The 15,448-nt window shown below is 39.1% G+C and overlaps 1 protein-coding gene across 2 annotated transcripts in view; it reads right to left on the reverse strand.

The window, feature by feature from the left end:
* Positions 1-2,815: 2,815 nt before the first annotated feature.
* Positions 2,816-15,448, reverse strand: part of GABRB2 (gamma-aminobutyric acid type A receptor subunit beta2) — a 237,426-nt gene continuing 224,793 nt past the window's right edge. For both annotated transcript variants that reach the window (XM_077824077.1, XM_077824076.1), the window contains one exon: positions 2,816-3,163. In XM_077824077.1, coding sequence (XP_077680203.1) covers positions 2,816-3,163 — 348 coding nt within the window. The remainder of the gene's footprint in view (positions 3,164-15,448) is intronic.

Here is a 15,448-nt window from a genome sequence, read left to right on the forward strand (position 1 = left end):
CCCCCACCACCCACCCTATTCATATCACAGTGTTTAGCTTTAGTACAAAATTATACCAATCCACATTTGGAAGGGTTTTCCAAAAGTTTTTGTACATGACATTAGTAGCCAAAAGGAAATTAAAGTGCTCCTTCCTCCTATTGATACATCCTTCCCAGTGACACCTGAGCAGAAACCAGACATTTTCTCTTACCTGACAAATAGCAACATTAGAGAGTATTATGGCTTGTACTATATCTTCAGACAAATTAATATGCAATACTAGGATCTGATCTCCATGGTTTTGACTACAGCTGACTTGCTAAACCAGTGCAGAGAGTAAACATACTCTCTATTAGGTTTTATATTTGAGGCATATCTACCATTTGTGTACACTGTGCTCCCTGTATTTAAACTATGCTTCTGTGAAACACAAGTGTTAAAGGCTCTTAGTGCATTGAATGAAAACTGTGAGTATAAGACAGCATTGGGTTATCACAAAGGGTGCCATATATAAAAATAGACTTCTAAGACTGTTACCAATTTGTGGTGTGGATCCTTTCCCGAGAAGTTAGGATGAGTTTGCATGCATGATTCATAGAAGTTCAAACTTCAAATGCAGCTACAAAAGCACATTGTTCTGGTTTGTGAAATGCACTGAGAACTCATGTGTGAAAGCCATGGAAAGGCTAATCACATGGTCAAAAGCTTGAATCTACATGCAGTTCAGGGTTTGACCAAAGAGGCAGTACTGAGTACCCACCATTCCCCTAAAAAAGAGAGTTGTGGGTACTCAGTGCATCTAATTTTCAGGTTCTTTCCCAATAACATTCAAAGCCATTTTTTCTCTCTTTCTGAAGCAGAAACCCATGGTAATGTGGAATAAAAGTAAAAAATAATGGTGTAAACTTGGCCTATTAATCCTCAAAGCAGTTTTCCTCTAATCATTTGTCTCTCCTAACCCTTCTCCACAGAAATTTCCATGAGATACTACTACTTTTTTAAAGGAGAGAAAAAAAATCTGCTTTTTATGAAAAATGTTAAGGAATCATTCTTAAAAGGACTGGCAATTGAATCCTTAAATATGGAAAACATAACTGTAAATTTTCCTCTGCTATATCAGAAATACTACTATTCAGAGCATGCTGGAATTTGTGGTTCTTTAAGAAATCTGTATATAGCTGAGAGGTAGCATAGTTACAACAGGATGTGTCTACTGCTATCGTAACTATTTTTCGTTGAAGAGCAGAGTGAATAATTCTGTAGAAGTCATTAGAAGTTGGTGATTTTTCTTACCACAGTTGTCAATTTTTATTTTTCATTAAATGAGCACATTTTCTAACTTGCCTGACCCTTTAGGAATAGTTCTCCTATAAAAAAAATTACATGGAAGGAAAAACAAGAGGATACTATTTTTTTTTTAAATAAAAATCTCCCACATTTTCTAAGGCAAAATTGAATTTTGCCAGTTTTTAAAGGAAGCCATTAGACCTTCTAAAGCAGGAAACACTGAAAAGCTTAGTTAATCTGTTAAAGGCATGCCTACCAAATTGTTCCCTTTATAATATCTTATTAAATTAAATTAAACAAACAAACAAACAATGCATGGCACGGTCTAGTCCAGCTGGAGAAAATATCCTATCTGTAAATTTTCTATTGAAGTTACAAAAATGGAAACTTTCTGAAATCTGAATTCTTCAAACAGCTAACATATTAATTCCTGTAACTGTCTGCTCTCTCAATAACTTTTAAATTGGACGTTAGATTCTGAATATAAAAGCATTCTCAGGTGTAAAGCACGGAAGCCTACAAACCTGAAAAAAAACACTCAATTCCATATGAATCTTTTGGACTCATACAGGGACATTGACTGACAACATTCATTTGTACAATATGATTCTAGCCTTCCTTTTCTTTGGGGCTGCATTCTTGAATGGTTGCCACTTGTCTCCCCTTTTCTATCCTAAAAGGGCAGGGCACCAATGGTTTCCATTAGCCGTCTGTAAAGTTACTATTTGGCCAACCAACATTTGGCACTTTGGACAAATAATTCCATCTCCCAGGAACTGAGCACATCAACATGTCCACCATTTAGGTCATGATAGGTTGGTCCATCTCTAAATCTGATTTCCACATTCCCCCACATATCAAAAGTGCAATGAATTGTGACCATGACCTTATGCCAACTCTTTAAAATCCAAAACAAAACTAGTATTACTTGCTTAAGTTTCTGTACAAACTCCTAACCTGCTCATAATATCAGTCAAAGATTTAGTCTTTCAATAAAAATTAGCAATTACCTGACTACTGCTCAGAAATCTTTGACCATCATCATCATGAAGGTGAGATGATAGGCACTACTTGTTTGAGTTTACACATTTAGAAGATAAGTGTATGTTTCATAAGCATGATAGCATCTTAGTACACTCTTTAATCAAGTATAGATGCATATGTACTCGATGTGCAATTTCAAAGAAATGACACATTCTGCTGTTAAAACTCAAACCTGTCTCCCAAATTTCCTTTTTTTATAGTTTAAGTTTTTAAACTCATATATATGAGTGTTGAAAAAAAATGATTGAATGGAATTTTGCTTTCACTCTTCATATACACCCACATTTTTAAAAGGGGGAACATGTTTCTACTGTAACTAAGAATGTGTTTATGACTTAGCAGAAGCAACTGAAACATTATAAAACAGACCGTAGAGTGGGCCAGCAACTAAGGTGTTTTAAAGTAACTTTTGTCCTGAATAGAATTTTTCTAAGTCCCACTTTTGGCTGTACAACCAATTTGGAGAGAAATCCAGTTCTTGCTTTCTGTGTGGCTTTGTTTTTTAGTTCACATAGTAAAGCCAATAGACAATATTGAAGAAGGAAAAAACAACAGGGAAGAATATGCGTGACCATCGATCTATGGCATTTACATCAGTCAAGTCAGGGATGTTAATTTTCAGTTGAGAGGCACGTCTCCGTAGCCTACTTTTCTTTTGTGCCACATGTCGCTCCAGGGCATTGCGTCCAAAGCTGTGTCTGGGCAAGCCAGCTTTCCGGTACTGGATGCTTGAAGTATCGTAGGCCAGCATAGTGCTTCTAGGGTCCCCAAGCCCCATAACAGCCTCGGAGGCAGCCATCTCATTTTTAATTTCAAGTGTGCTCAACAAAATGTTTTCATGTGGATCCATCTGCAAGATATAAGAAGGCAGCTTTAGCATGGGGGAACGAAAAGCCCAATCAGTTGTAAACTGAGATCACATTGACAAAGGTTGGACCTAACAATACCAATCCACTTGATTCCTATATATCGAAAAAACTTCTACTCCTGTCCTTTAAATACAACCATTACAGTTTTTACTGTCATTCCTTTGTAAATGGTAATAGTAATAAGGCCTGTCCTGTATGTCTGAACAGATAATATTTGCTGGATCCCAGATTTTAAGAGCAGAGGCCATACACAGTTATGACCCAGCGTCAGTGGCCACATCCTAATCTCACATGTCTAGCACAAACCTCCATGCATCTTGAAAAAGTATGGTACTGCCCTTGTGCACACATATCTGGGTTTAATATAGTGCTAGGAGTTTTTTGGTTTTGGTTTTTCTTTTAACATGAAATGCAGCCTCTGCTTTGACAAAACCTCCAAATGTGCACGACAGAGGTGAATTCAGTGGTGCTATACATGAATGCTGGAGCATGCCTATGAGGATAAAGCAAACATGATTTGCTCCCTCAAGATACTCAGCAGTTTTGTAAGAAGATCACATAAGAAATCTTGAAATTCTAACACAACCACTGGCGACTGGGAGAGAAAATATGGACATGCTCTATATTATACCTATAGGCAGTCTCCACTCTCCAGTGCTCATGATCTTCATAAGCACAGTGCATGTTGGGTCATCTCATCAGACCAGAGCACTGGCAACAGCACAGGGCTGAATTTTAGAGGCAAGAAAAAAAATGCATTTATTTCAGAGTGTAATCACATTAAATTTAATTGCACATTTGTTTCAATATGTGGTAACTAACTTTTTTAAAAAAAAATTAATAACTCAAACAAGGCAATTCAATGAAAAAAGTATTCAGTGAAAAAAGTATTAATGCAATGTTATGATTAAAAGCCTGAATACACAAAAGTCAGGGCATTCAAAGATACGGGACTAAATTCTACTCTAGTGTAAATCTGGAATGCAACAGTGGCCCTTAAAACTTTTCCATTTTTTAAAAAAATAAATATATAAGCTTACCTAAATCTTTGTACTTTTCCCTACAATTCCCCATGTAGTTATCACAAGAAATATTTTGAATTATGGAAATACTGAGGTTAACTAACAGCAAATACTAGATAATTAATTAGGAAAAATGACGAGTTACAAGCCCTTTTGAAAGTTTCATTTTCCATATTGTCTAATCCAGATATGAGGGGTGAAAATCTGACCCTACTGAAGTCAATGGGAGATTTGTCATTCACCCCAATAGGGCCAGGATTTCACCCAAGAGGTTTAACAAAGGTCAGGCCTTGGGTTACTTTGGCTTAAAAAGGAAGATAGACAGCTGTACATTTATAAGAATCTACCATAGGAATGACTTTGGTTTAAACAAATTTGGCCACAGCTGAAGTTCTTTGAGACTGAACTGAATCTGAACAGTTTATCTACCCTCTGGCTGCACTGATATCAGCCCACAAGGTGTTCTTTAAAGAACATTATAGAATATACTTTGTATGAAAATACAAATACAAGTTTTATTATAGTCAAATAGACTTGGAACTAGACATGCTACAGTAAACAGCTAAGAACTTTTCTCCACTTAACTATTTATTTCTTTTGCACTGTGTCTTGTATGGCTGCTGTTGATATGTCATTAAGATCACTGAAATGTTAGCCTGCACCTAGCAAATGTGGCAGCACAGCAAGCTGCTGCATTTAGTATCACTAAACAGAAAGGAAGTAGTTGCAAGAATATATTTTGTTTTAGAACCTTTATTTATTTAAAATTCTAAACTAGTCTCTGGGGATAGGTGTCTTCTTCTGCACATATCACGTTTGTCTACCATGACAGCTGGAAAAGAGGTTTTGCAAAACCTCAACAACTTTTCTGAAGAAAAACAGAAGTAACCTCGAACACATTAAATTAGTGTTGGGCGAACCTCCAAATGGCTGAATGCTCAGATAAGCACACAAAAGTTCGCATGAGTATCCAGAACTAATCTGACCTTCCCACACCTGGAACATTTTTTGAACATCTCACAAGAATAGTAATTTTCCCAGTATTTCAGATCTTTCACTTCCAATCCAGGAAGCACAGAGGGATGTGAAAATGAAAAATAATAAAAAATATAAACTTAACTTTTGATCCTCAAAAAAGGTTCACTGTGAGATTTGAGTGAGGAATGTCATTTGAATTTACCAGGTTCGCCCAGCCCTAAATAAAATGTACAGGTACATTTGTTACTACATAGATGTTTGAGATAGAATGATAATGAATCATGTTTACTGTACACAGCACGATCCCAAAGCGCTTTACAAACTTTAGAAAGAAGAATCACTTCACAAGCCAGTGAAATGCAATCACCTGTCAGGTGAAATGTGGTGACTGTCTATCAGTGCAGAACAACACACTTTATTTTAATACAGGAAATGAAGAATGCTGTAGCCAATTGAAACTATGGGGTGGGTGGGTGGTGGTGGGAAGGTCAAATAAGCAGAACATAATTACACAAATTGAAATTTGGCCAGGAGGCTTGGGGTTGCGGCGCCTACTCCTACAAAAAGTGCCATGGGATCTTTAAATGACCATAAATGGTCAGGACCTCAATTTTAAGTCTCTAAGGATAAAAACATTTAAAAAACAATGAAAGATACCTTTGTTGAATACATTTCTGGACAATGATATGTGCCAATTATTCTTCTGTCCTGTAAGTTAATAAAATCAAGACCAGTTTCCTTAGAGATAAGGTAGCTGTTATCTTTCAGTAAAAATTAATGCACTATAGGGTATTAATAGGATATGCATTTTTAATTAAAGGTACAGGGCCCTCTAAGCCAACAGCCAGCATAAGTATATTCTGGCTTTAGAGGTGCTATTACTGCCTTGGCCCTGCCACTGTAGGTAACAAATTAGTGACGTAAATGCATTTTTTCTGACTGGTCATTCTGACCCAGGAAGATATGATGATATGAAAAGAATCATAGAAATTATTTTTGGGGGAAGTGGGCATACAAGTGGTTTCAAAGGTGGTAGCAGAAGGTTAAAAAAAATCTTTTGGTGCTGAATGATTGTTCAACCATACAACAGGACTCCTTATGGTGAACAGAGTTCAAACATAACGGAGAAATTCCCAAGGGAGGAGGGAGGGAAGAAAGGAGGATGGGAAGATGATGAAAAAAGTAGCAGTAAGAACTATGGAAATAAAAGGTGAATTCAGAAGTGGAAAAGTGGTGCCTAGAGCACAGCACACATGCAGGAGTTTTCATCACCAGTCTAATAAAGAGGATGGCAAAATAAATGGCATAAATGGTATTCATAGTAGGTCTAGGTCGAGCTGAGAAAAAATGACCCTGGAGCCCTATAAGAAGGTTACTGATCTTTTCTGATGGCCTCCCAAACAAAAGAAATACACAGAGAAGAGAGTGTTTAAATGTTATCATTGTATGTTCTCCCTGCTACACAGAAACTCCAAAATGATGGCTATCTAAAGGAATTCCTGTTACACTTATTAATTATCCAATGTAAAATATCTTAAATGTACAACTTCTACATTCATTCTCATGGGTATATAAATTTAGGAGGATTCACTTCCACAATCAATCACTCTTCTCTCTAGATGCTGGTAGGGAATCAGTAACTTGGTTTTGGAGTATTATCTCCTGCTGTATTCAACATTTATTTATCCCTGTAATGGATAACTTAGCCATTCAAAACACATAATATCATTGACATCTTTACTTTCTGGTATTCAAACAAAATTCTTCTTTAATCTATATAGTATAGATACTTGCAGATACGGATTGTTCATTTTAAAGACAGGGTGGCACAGAAGAAATGTATAAGATAGATATGATGGCTGGTATTTCAGTGAAATCTGAGTGAAACAAGAACATAGGTGAGAAATGCATAGAAATTATGTACAATTTCATTAGGTAAGGGTATGCCCTGCCAAATTTGCCATAGCCAAATTGGTCCACTCTGCCAGGACAGGAAAAGCAAAATTACCTAATTTGTTCAGAAGTTTATTTGTCTAATTTCACTCTAGAAAATATTCAAAAAAATTTAATGGTTTACAAATGGCAGCCAAACTATATGTAGTTGTTCTGGAGTGGTAAATGTGCTTCTAAAACTAACTGTATATGCACTTCAAAATGCATGTCAATATTTCAAAATCTCCAAATATGGACCTGTGCCACTAAATATGCACATGGGTGTTTGTGTCCCCATAGAAGAAAGCGAGCTTTACTTTCAGAACTATAGCAACTGTTCAGAAAGAAACCTGACAATAGGCAAAGCTCTCCTGGGTTCAGATTTTGTAACAACTTGAAAAGTGAGAAGTTCACAGACTTTGCAGTTAACCTGAGGTGAGATGTGAGCAAACATGGGCTGAGTTATGATTTCAGGTGATTTTGTTAGATTTTAGGGCAAGATGGAAATTCAACAAAACTCTGCAGAGTCAGTAGTGATTTCCTTCAGGTTCTTGGGTTTATCTAAACCCTAAAACTCAAAGTAAATCAATGGGGTTTAACTCACACTGATAGGAAAACAGATAGGAAACTTTGAAAATAAACTGAAAAAAACATGTGAACCAAGACTGCTGAGCTTTACGCATCTCTAATTACTTGCACCAAAATTCCCAGGGGCCTAATTTCACCAATGGGGGTTAAAAAAAGAAAACTCAGCAAACTCCATAATTTCACATTTCCACACAACATCTACATTCCAGACCTGACTCTATGTTCCCTCAGGGTTTGAGCCAAAGCCCACTGAAGTCAATGGAAAGACTCATTAATTTCAAAGGGTTTTGAATCAGAAGTTGAATTTGCTCCATGGCTTACAATGTGGAGGACACTGTTGGAAAAGGCCAGAGATGTGATTCTTGGTATCCTTATATCCAGTCTTGGTCCCTAGACTCTAGTTTACAGCAGCCATTTTGTAATACCAGTTATCCTTATCTATTTCCAGGAGTAAATAGACACAGGCACCTGAACCATCCAGTGGAGAGAAGGATGAGGAGCAGTCTATATAGATACAATTTCTCCCTCCCTACTTTTAGCCAGGGAAAGTTTAGCCCTACCTTATCCCCTAGCAGAATGGGAGGGACTAGGCATATAAACAAAACCTTTAAATTGTGTGTTCAATCTCCATTTCCATATAGCAGCTTTAGGTGACTGTAACCTGCAACTAAATCTCTGAATCAGGAAACCATCCCAATTCAGGACAGCACTGAAGCAGATGCATAATTTTAAGGGGTCTTAAGCACATTATTAAAGTTAAGCATAGACTTAAGTGCTTTCCTGAATCGGGGCTTAAAATATTACCCTTCACCCCCTAATCTACAGTAGTAATGTGTGCAATAGTTGTTAGGTATTATGAATCCTCAGGTGAAGGAAGAAAGATTCATTAGGAGAAGGAAGGAATTTTACAAGGCAAAGCAGGTAAGACAACACAGGAATGAACGGACATATAGGAAAACAATAGTGAATGTATTTCAGCTATCTCAAAGGAATAAGCTTACACATACACACACACACACACACCAAACAGTCCTTTTTAAAAATCTCTGTAATGATATTTGGCAAGTTAAATACCTATTATTACCAAATACACATTGTTTAAGCTACACTGCAATTCAGAAACCTAAAAAAAAAAGAAAAAGTATGCATTTGAAAAATGTTATTAGAACTTCATTGATCGTATTTAAGGGCAATCACCACCTCTTTAAGAAATCTGAGTGCAGAGAAAATGGGATATCTGTAAAAATTTGACATCACAAACCACCATAATTGAAGTGGAAAAAAAATTTCATTTTAACCTGTATTGGTTGTAGCTTAAAGCAAACAAAAAAACCTGTGAACCAAATTTTCTCAAATGTGCATACAGCATAGACATTTTTTTTCCCGATTGGAAACTAATCTGAAGGTTCTGAAGTTTAAAATTGGACCTGTCTGAACTATCAAATTTTTTTTTAAATGGGACACTTTTTTGTGTGCTGGGGGAGGGAAGGAAACAAACCTTTATCTGAAGTAATATATAAGGAAGCTTTTGAGTAAAGCTGACTGAAAATTTTAAAATTTCAAAATAATGAAAATTTTTAGCAGAACTATAAAAATGTTGAGAAATTTAGGACGTAGTGAAGAAAAGGGATTTTAAGTCCTTTACTAGGCCATTCATCTAGTCACTGGATGCCTTCCCTATAGAGTACCTGCACTGGACATCTGCCCCACACTTACAAATTAAGTTGTGACATATAGCCTACCACCTTTTCTTCTTCCTGACACCCACTGTGGGGAAGGCGAAAAACCTCACTCCACCGAAGCCGATCTGGCGGTGAGGGAAAATTTCCTTCCCAGCCCCCCTAAAAAGGAGCGACTAGCACAATGCCCACAGTATGTCCTAACTCAACCTGATATTACCCATCTCTCGGGGAGGGAGGGCGGCTGCTACCTTGCCTGCTGTGTGGAAAAAGGGCTTCCAACACCCAGGGCCTTCTGATCTCAGATTCCTGAGGAGTGAGTCAGCACCACAAACCTGACCACTGATCACCTTTTGCAGCAGTTTCTGACCTCCTCCCTACCGCCGCATAAAAGCGCCGCTGCCTTCCTTCAGCAAGCCCAGACAATGTTCCCTGCCTCCGCTTCAGGTGCGGTGCGGTGCGGTCATTCTCACTCTTTTTGGGAGATCATCACACATCTTATTTGAATCACATTTACATAGGTCTACCTTTTGGGAGGATCATACAAAAATGCTTTTGTTGTGAGGGAAATCTTTGCAGTTCATTTTTAAGTGTCAGATTAATTGAATACAACATTACCCTAGACAATAATTTAAGAGCAAAAAATTTATTTCCTTTAAAAAAAAATGAAGTCTAATTGACAATATAAGCCTGGGGAGGAGGGAGTGAGAAACATTTCAGATGATGATTAGCTGTGAGGCTTATGACTTAACTAAGACAGAAACAAGCTGAGGAACAGGAAGCATGTGCAAAAATGTATCATGTATGTTTTCAGTATCTTAAAGATATTTGTTTTTTTCTTGCATATTGAAATGATTTTTGTACATAAGGCAGAACTCTCACAGACTTCCTCTCAGTAGGGTCTACACGAGTGGGATCCTACTATTAATTAAGCTTATGAAGTACCTCAACATGAGGAGCATGCACCAAAAGCCACTACAGAAAGAGCGCCAAATGGCTTATCTCCAAACATTTATAACTGAAATCCTCTATTGCAGCTCTTTGAATGTTTCCTGAAAAACCAAATATGCTGGAAATACTGGATTGTTATCACAACTGGTGGTAGCAATTTGAAAAGATAGACACAAAGATCTTACGCCATCATTTGGAAATAGTTGTGTTTTTGATACACAAGCTAGACAGTCAACATAATGCTAATAAGTTTTGGCATATCTAGCCCATTCTCAAAACAAACTGCTGTAAAATGCAGACAAACTACTTTTCCTACATGAAGTCAAGTCAAATATATGAAGCCTTAAGGGGCAAGCACTCAGGCACACGGGGATGTTTAATCACAACTTGGAAGATAAGAAACTGGAGAGAAGATTGCATGGCATGTTCCATTCATCTTCATACGACATAGTTGCTTGGATGCAGGTTAAACTTCAGGATTTTGGAGTGTGTCAGAATTATGATTCTTTGACGCCCAACTCAAAGCTTAAGGGAGGAACAGGTGTCACTGGCCTTAAGAAGCAGTGGCAAAGACTATGAATAAGAAATGGGGTGAAATTTCTCTTGACTCCAGCAGGACCAGAATTTCATTCATGATTATTATGGAGAATTATTTGCAAATTTCTAGCCACAGGAAAATGTTTATATTTTTGAAGGTTATCTTCACAACAAAGGAGCTGAAATGTCTTTGTAAACAAAAATGAAAGAAAATGAATAAAGGAGTAATTTCAAGGTCAGAAAAACTGGCTGTGGGCTTCACTGATCGTTTGGTATCATTAAAATTAGCAGTGCTCTGTTGTAAAGTAATTAGAAAAGCTCCTCTATCATTTAATTTGTTAGAATTAGAACATAATGTGTGGCTTACCTGTACCTTGATATTCTAGTTTTAGGGCATGTTTGGGGGAAATATGCACGACAAGAACAGAATGAGAGTTTCTGTTGCAGAAGAAATAGAGGCATTTTAGGCTTTTTTCCAAGTAAAATTCTGCATGGATGTCAAAAATATCCAAGTACATTATATATTTAGATTTATACATACACTCATTCTAAAGTAGGTAAAGAAAGGGAACACACTGTTTTGCCCCATTTTCAGTTGGAAATTTGAATTTTTTTATGTTCAGATTAGTTATAACACACACACTAATGTATATAGCCACTCTGCAAATTCCAGAAAATGCAAATTATCAACAAAAAATAGGGTGGGAAAAAATTTTTTTGGTGGATATTTTCTTCTGTTTATTTACCAGCTTGTGTGTAGGTGCATTTATATATTGTATATCTATAAATGACAGTGTATTGAAAACATTTGCATGCGTGCACACACACACACACAGAGCACGTGTAACGTAGGATTCTATAGCAACATCTTCACTCCAGGTATTTTAAGAACATATTGGGTTTAATCCCAGAAAAAACAAACAAAATTTTTGTGTCTTGGAAAAAAGTGTAAAATGACTAACAGTTTATTAGACAACTGTCACCCTCAATTATTATGTACAGGGGTATCAATATTTTCAATTTGCATCTGGAAAACACCTGGGTTATTCAGGTCATCCCAAATGAGTGCTGATAAAATTGTTATGCCACACCACACTATATATTTGGCATATGTCATATGGTACAAAAACCTATTTTACAAATGTTTTTTAAATTGTTTGGCTTTTGGAATTTTCTTTTGTAGCCCTCTTGCTGTAAAGCCATGTGCTTAAGTTACCATGAGTCCCAGTCTATAGGGCTCAGAGGGAGCCATGCTGCCTCTAAAAATGACCTAAAGTATTTTTTTTTTAGTTTAAAAGTTCTACACCTTTATTGTCTGATAACTCAGAACTTTATGTAGCAAGAAGCAAGGAAAATTCTCCCATTTCCAAAGGTAATTCTGTTTCTAGCCCTGCAGGAACCTGAGATAATGGAGGAGGGAGTGGTCAGAGGGTGAGTGAAACAATTTTACCTGGAAAAGTAGCTTTTCTGTAGTTTCCCCCAGGGGAGACTGAAGGTAGCCTTGGCTGTGAAGTCTCTGGCAGTTAGGGAACTGAAGCCCATTTTGGGATCAGAGCCAGCATGGGAGTAGAGGGCCTTTATGTGGAGGGACTCTGGACCCATCAGGTTTGAGAGTAGGCCCCGCCATATTTACTGGGAGAGAGGAAGGTAAAGCACATTCCCTCTGCCTCCATTCTGACTGCATGTTGCAAGGTAATCTCCTTGAAGAAATCCCTATGGACATTTCAGCCACTTCAGTGAAAAAAAGTCACATCCAGTGACTTTTCAAGGCAGGTGGTGGGGACTGAGGAGAGACCGAGGATGATCTGGCCCTTTGTGTTTCAATATAACGGGTAACCTTAATGCTGCATTAATGTAGCTGTTTGTCCTGTTTCAGACTGATTTCACGATAATATATTTAAAACTGGGAAGTAAGAAATAAAAGAAATAATATAAAGAGTTTAAAAAACCCAACTTTTCAGCCTACTCTCACTCTTGCCTGGCGACTCTCATTTGGGAACCTGCTTCCATTTTTTTTTCCTGTCCATTTAAAGAATTCTGTGTGAGCCAACATTTAAAAGTGCAGCAGTTCCCAAAAGAATGTCTGGAAACTTTAAGCTTCTGGGTGAATTTAACCTTTATAGCACAGGGTTGTTTTTTTTACCCCCTCCCATTTAATATAATACCACTTTGGAGCAAGGACTGTCTTTTTGTTCTGTGTTTGTACAGTGCCTAGCACAACGGGGTCTGCCGGATTTACAGCTTACGTGCCCATAGGCACAACAACATCTTCAGCGCCCCCCTGGCCTACAGCTGACTTTCATGTTTTCTGTAAAAAATGAAACTTTAACCCACTTTTAACTTTTAGGCGCCTCTGGAATGCTGGCGCCCCTAGGTACGTGCCTACTGTGCCTAACTGGAAATCTGGCCCTGACTGGAAGACCTAGATGTTACAATAATACAAATAATAAATAATAATAATACACATGCAGAATAGGTCAACATGGAATATTGCAATGTGAGTGCATATTAAGGCCCTCCTGAGAATCAGTACTTTCCACTACTGAAAATCATAGAATTGTAGGACTGGAAGGGACCTCGATAGAACATCTAGTCTAGTTCCCTGCACTCACAGCAAGACTAAATATTATCTAGAACATCCCTGACAGGCGTTTGTCTAACCTGCCCATAAAAAGTCTCCAATGATGGACATTCCACAGCTGCCCCAGGCAATTTATTCTAGTGTTTAACTACCCTGACAGGTAGGAAGTTTTTTCTAATGTCCTACCTAAACTGCTCAGGCTCCAGTTTAAGCCCATTGCTGCTTGTCCTATCATTATTAAGGAGAACAATTTTTTCCCTCCTCCTTGTAACCTTTTGTGTACTTGAAAAAAAAGAGTTACCTTTTCCATAACTGGAGTTCTTCGAGATGTGTTGTTCATGTCCATTCAACTTAGGTGTATGTGCTTGCCACATGCACCGGTGCCGGAAGTTTTTCCCTCAGCAGTATCCATAGAGGACTGGCTCTGGCGCCCCCTAGAGTGGTGTGGTATAAGGGGCGCTGCCGGTTCTCCCCACCCTCAGTTCCTTCTTTCTGGAAACTCCAACAATGGGGAAGGAGGGCGGTTGTGGAATGGTCATGAGCAATAAGAGCAACACCTTTTCCGTAACTGGTGTTCTTCAAGATGTAACTGTCTTTTCTTCCTGTTCTTCTTTGAATGATTGCTCATATCCATTCAACTTAGGTGAATCCCAAATAGTACCCCTCAGAGGTCCCTGGAGCAGTACTGTGGTCTCGGAGATACTGTGTGCTAGGACCGGTACTCCTGCTGGGGGGAGCGTGCCTCCAAAGGTCTGTGCCCAGTGACTGGCTAGCTGCACCTCAAGCCTCTCTGCCCATGCCCAAGGTCAGGGACCAAATGGGGCTGAGCTGCATCTGCCTATTGCAGTCAGATGTGTGGCAGTTACGGGGAATGGTGTTGCTGAGGTGGGGACCGAAGCAGTTTGAATGCGGATTTACCCTGTGACTGCGGGAACTGGTATGGGCGGCACCGGGAGGGACATGATCTCCTCCGCCGCCTGCAGGGCCTCCAGCGTGGACGGCACCCGGAGCTGATGGAGGACTCTGCCGCTATCCAAGGTGTGGGTTGGGCTACATCGCTCCAACAGAGCTTGGGCCCGAGATCCAGGCGTGGGTGAAGAGTTGCCCGGCACGGGACCTTGTTCAGACCCAGTATTATCCTTTCCCTTGCGGGACGTTGGAGGCCGGCCTCATCCTGCTTTCTTGGGCTTCTTCATCAGAGCTATGGATGGGGACTGGTGCTGGCCGGTGGGCGGTCTTGGTGGGGCACTGCGTACTGAAGTCACGGTACTCGGCGCCAAGTTGGAGCGTTGCTCTGGTGCCGACTCCATAAGGAGAGCTCTTAAATGAATATTGTGCTCCTTCTTAGTCCTTGGCTTGAAGGACTTTCAAATTTTGCACTTCTCACTACTATGTCCTTTGCCCAAGCAATGCAAACAACTGCTGTGTGGATCACTAACGAGCATAGGCCTCTTGCAGCAATCACAGGGCTGAAAGCCTGGGGATCGGGGCATGCCCCATCCTGAGGCAAAGTCCCATTCGGGACCTACAAAGTCCCTAACTATAGCTAAAGGATTTATAAACACTAAGAAAACTATATACAATATAATACAGGAGATAACTAGCTTGTACAGACGAGCAGCTACAGCACTAGCTGAAGCAGCAACAGTTCCAGCACCGTCACTGGTGGCAAGAAGGAACTGATGGTGAGGGAACCAGGGCGCCCTATATACCGCAGCATGTGTACGCCACTCCAGGGAGCTGGAGGGATACTGCTGAGGGAAAAACTTCCGGCACGGGTGCATGTGGCGAGCACACACACCTAAGTTGAATGGACATGAGCCATCACTTGAAGAAGAACGATCATCATGTCCCCTCTCAGCCTTCTCTTCTCCAGACTAAACAAACCCATTTTTAAAAATCTTTCCTCATAGGTCATGTTTTCTAGACTTCTAATAATTTTTGTTGCTCTTTGCTGGGCTTTCTCCAAATTGTCCACGTTTCCTGACACATGGTGCC

This window comes from Eretmochelys imbricata, chromosome 8 (assembly GCF_965152235.1).
Source record: "Eretmochelys imbricata isolate rEreImb1 chromosome 8, rEreImb1.hap1, whole genome shotgun sequence".
Lineage (NCBI taxonomy): Eukaryota > Metazoa > Chordata > Testudines > Cheloniidae > Eretmochelys > Eretmochelys imbricata.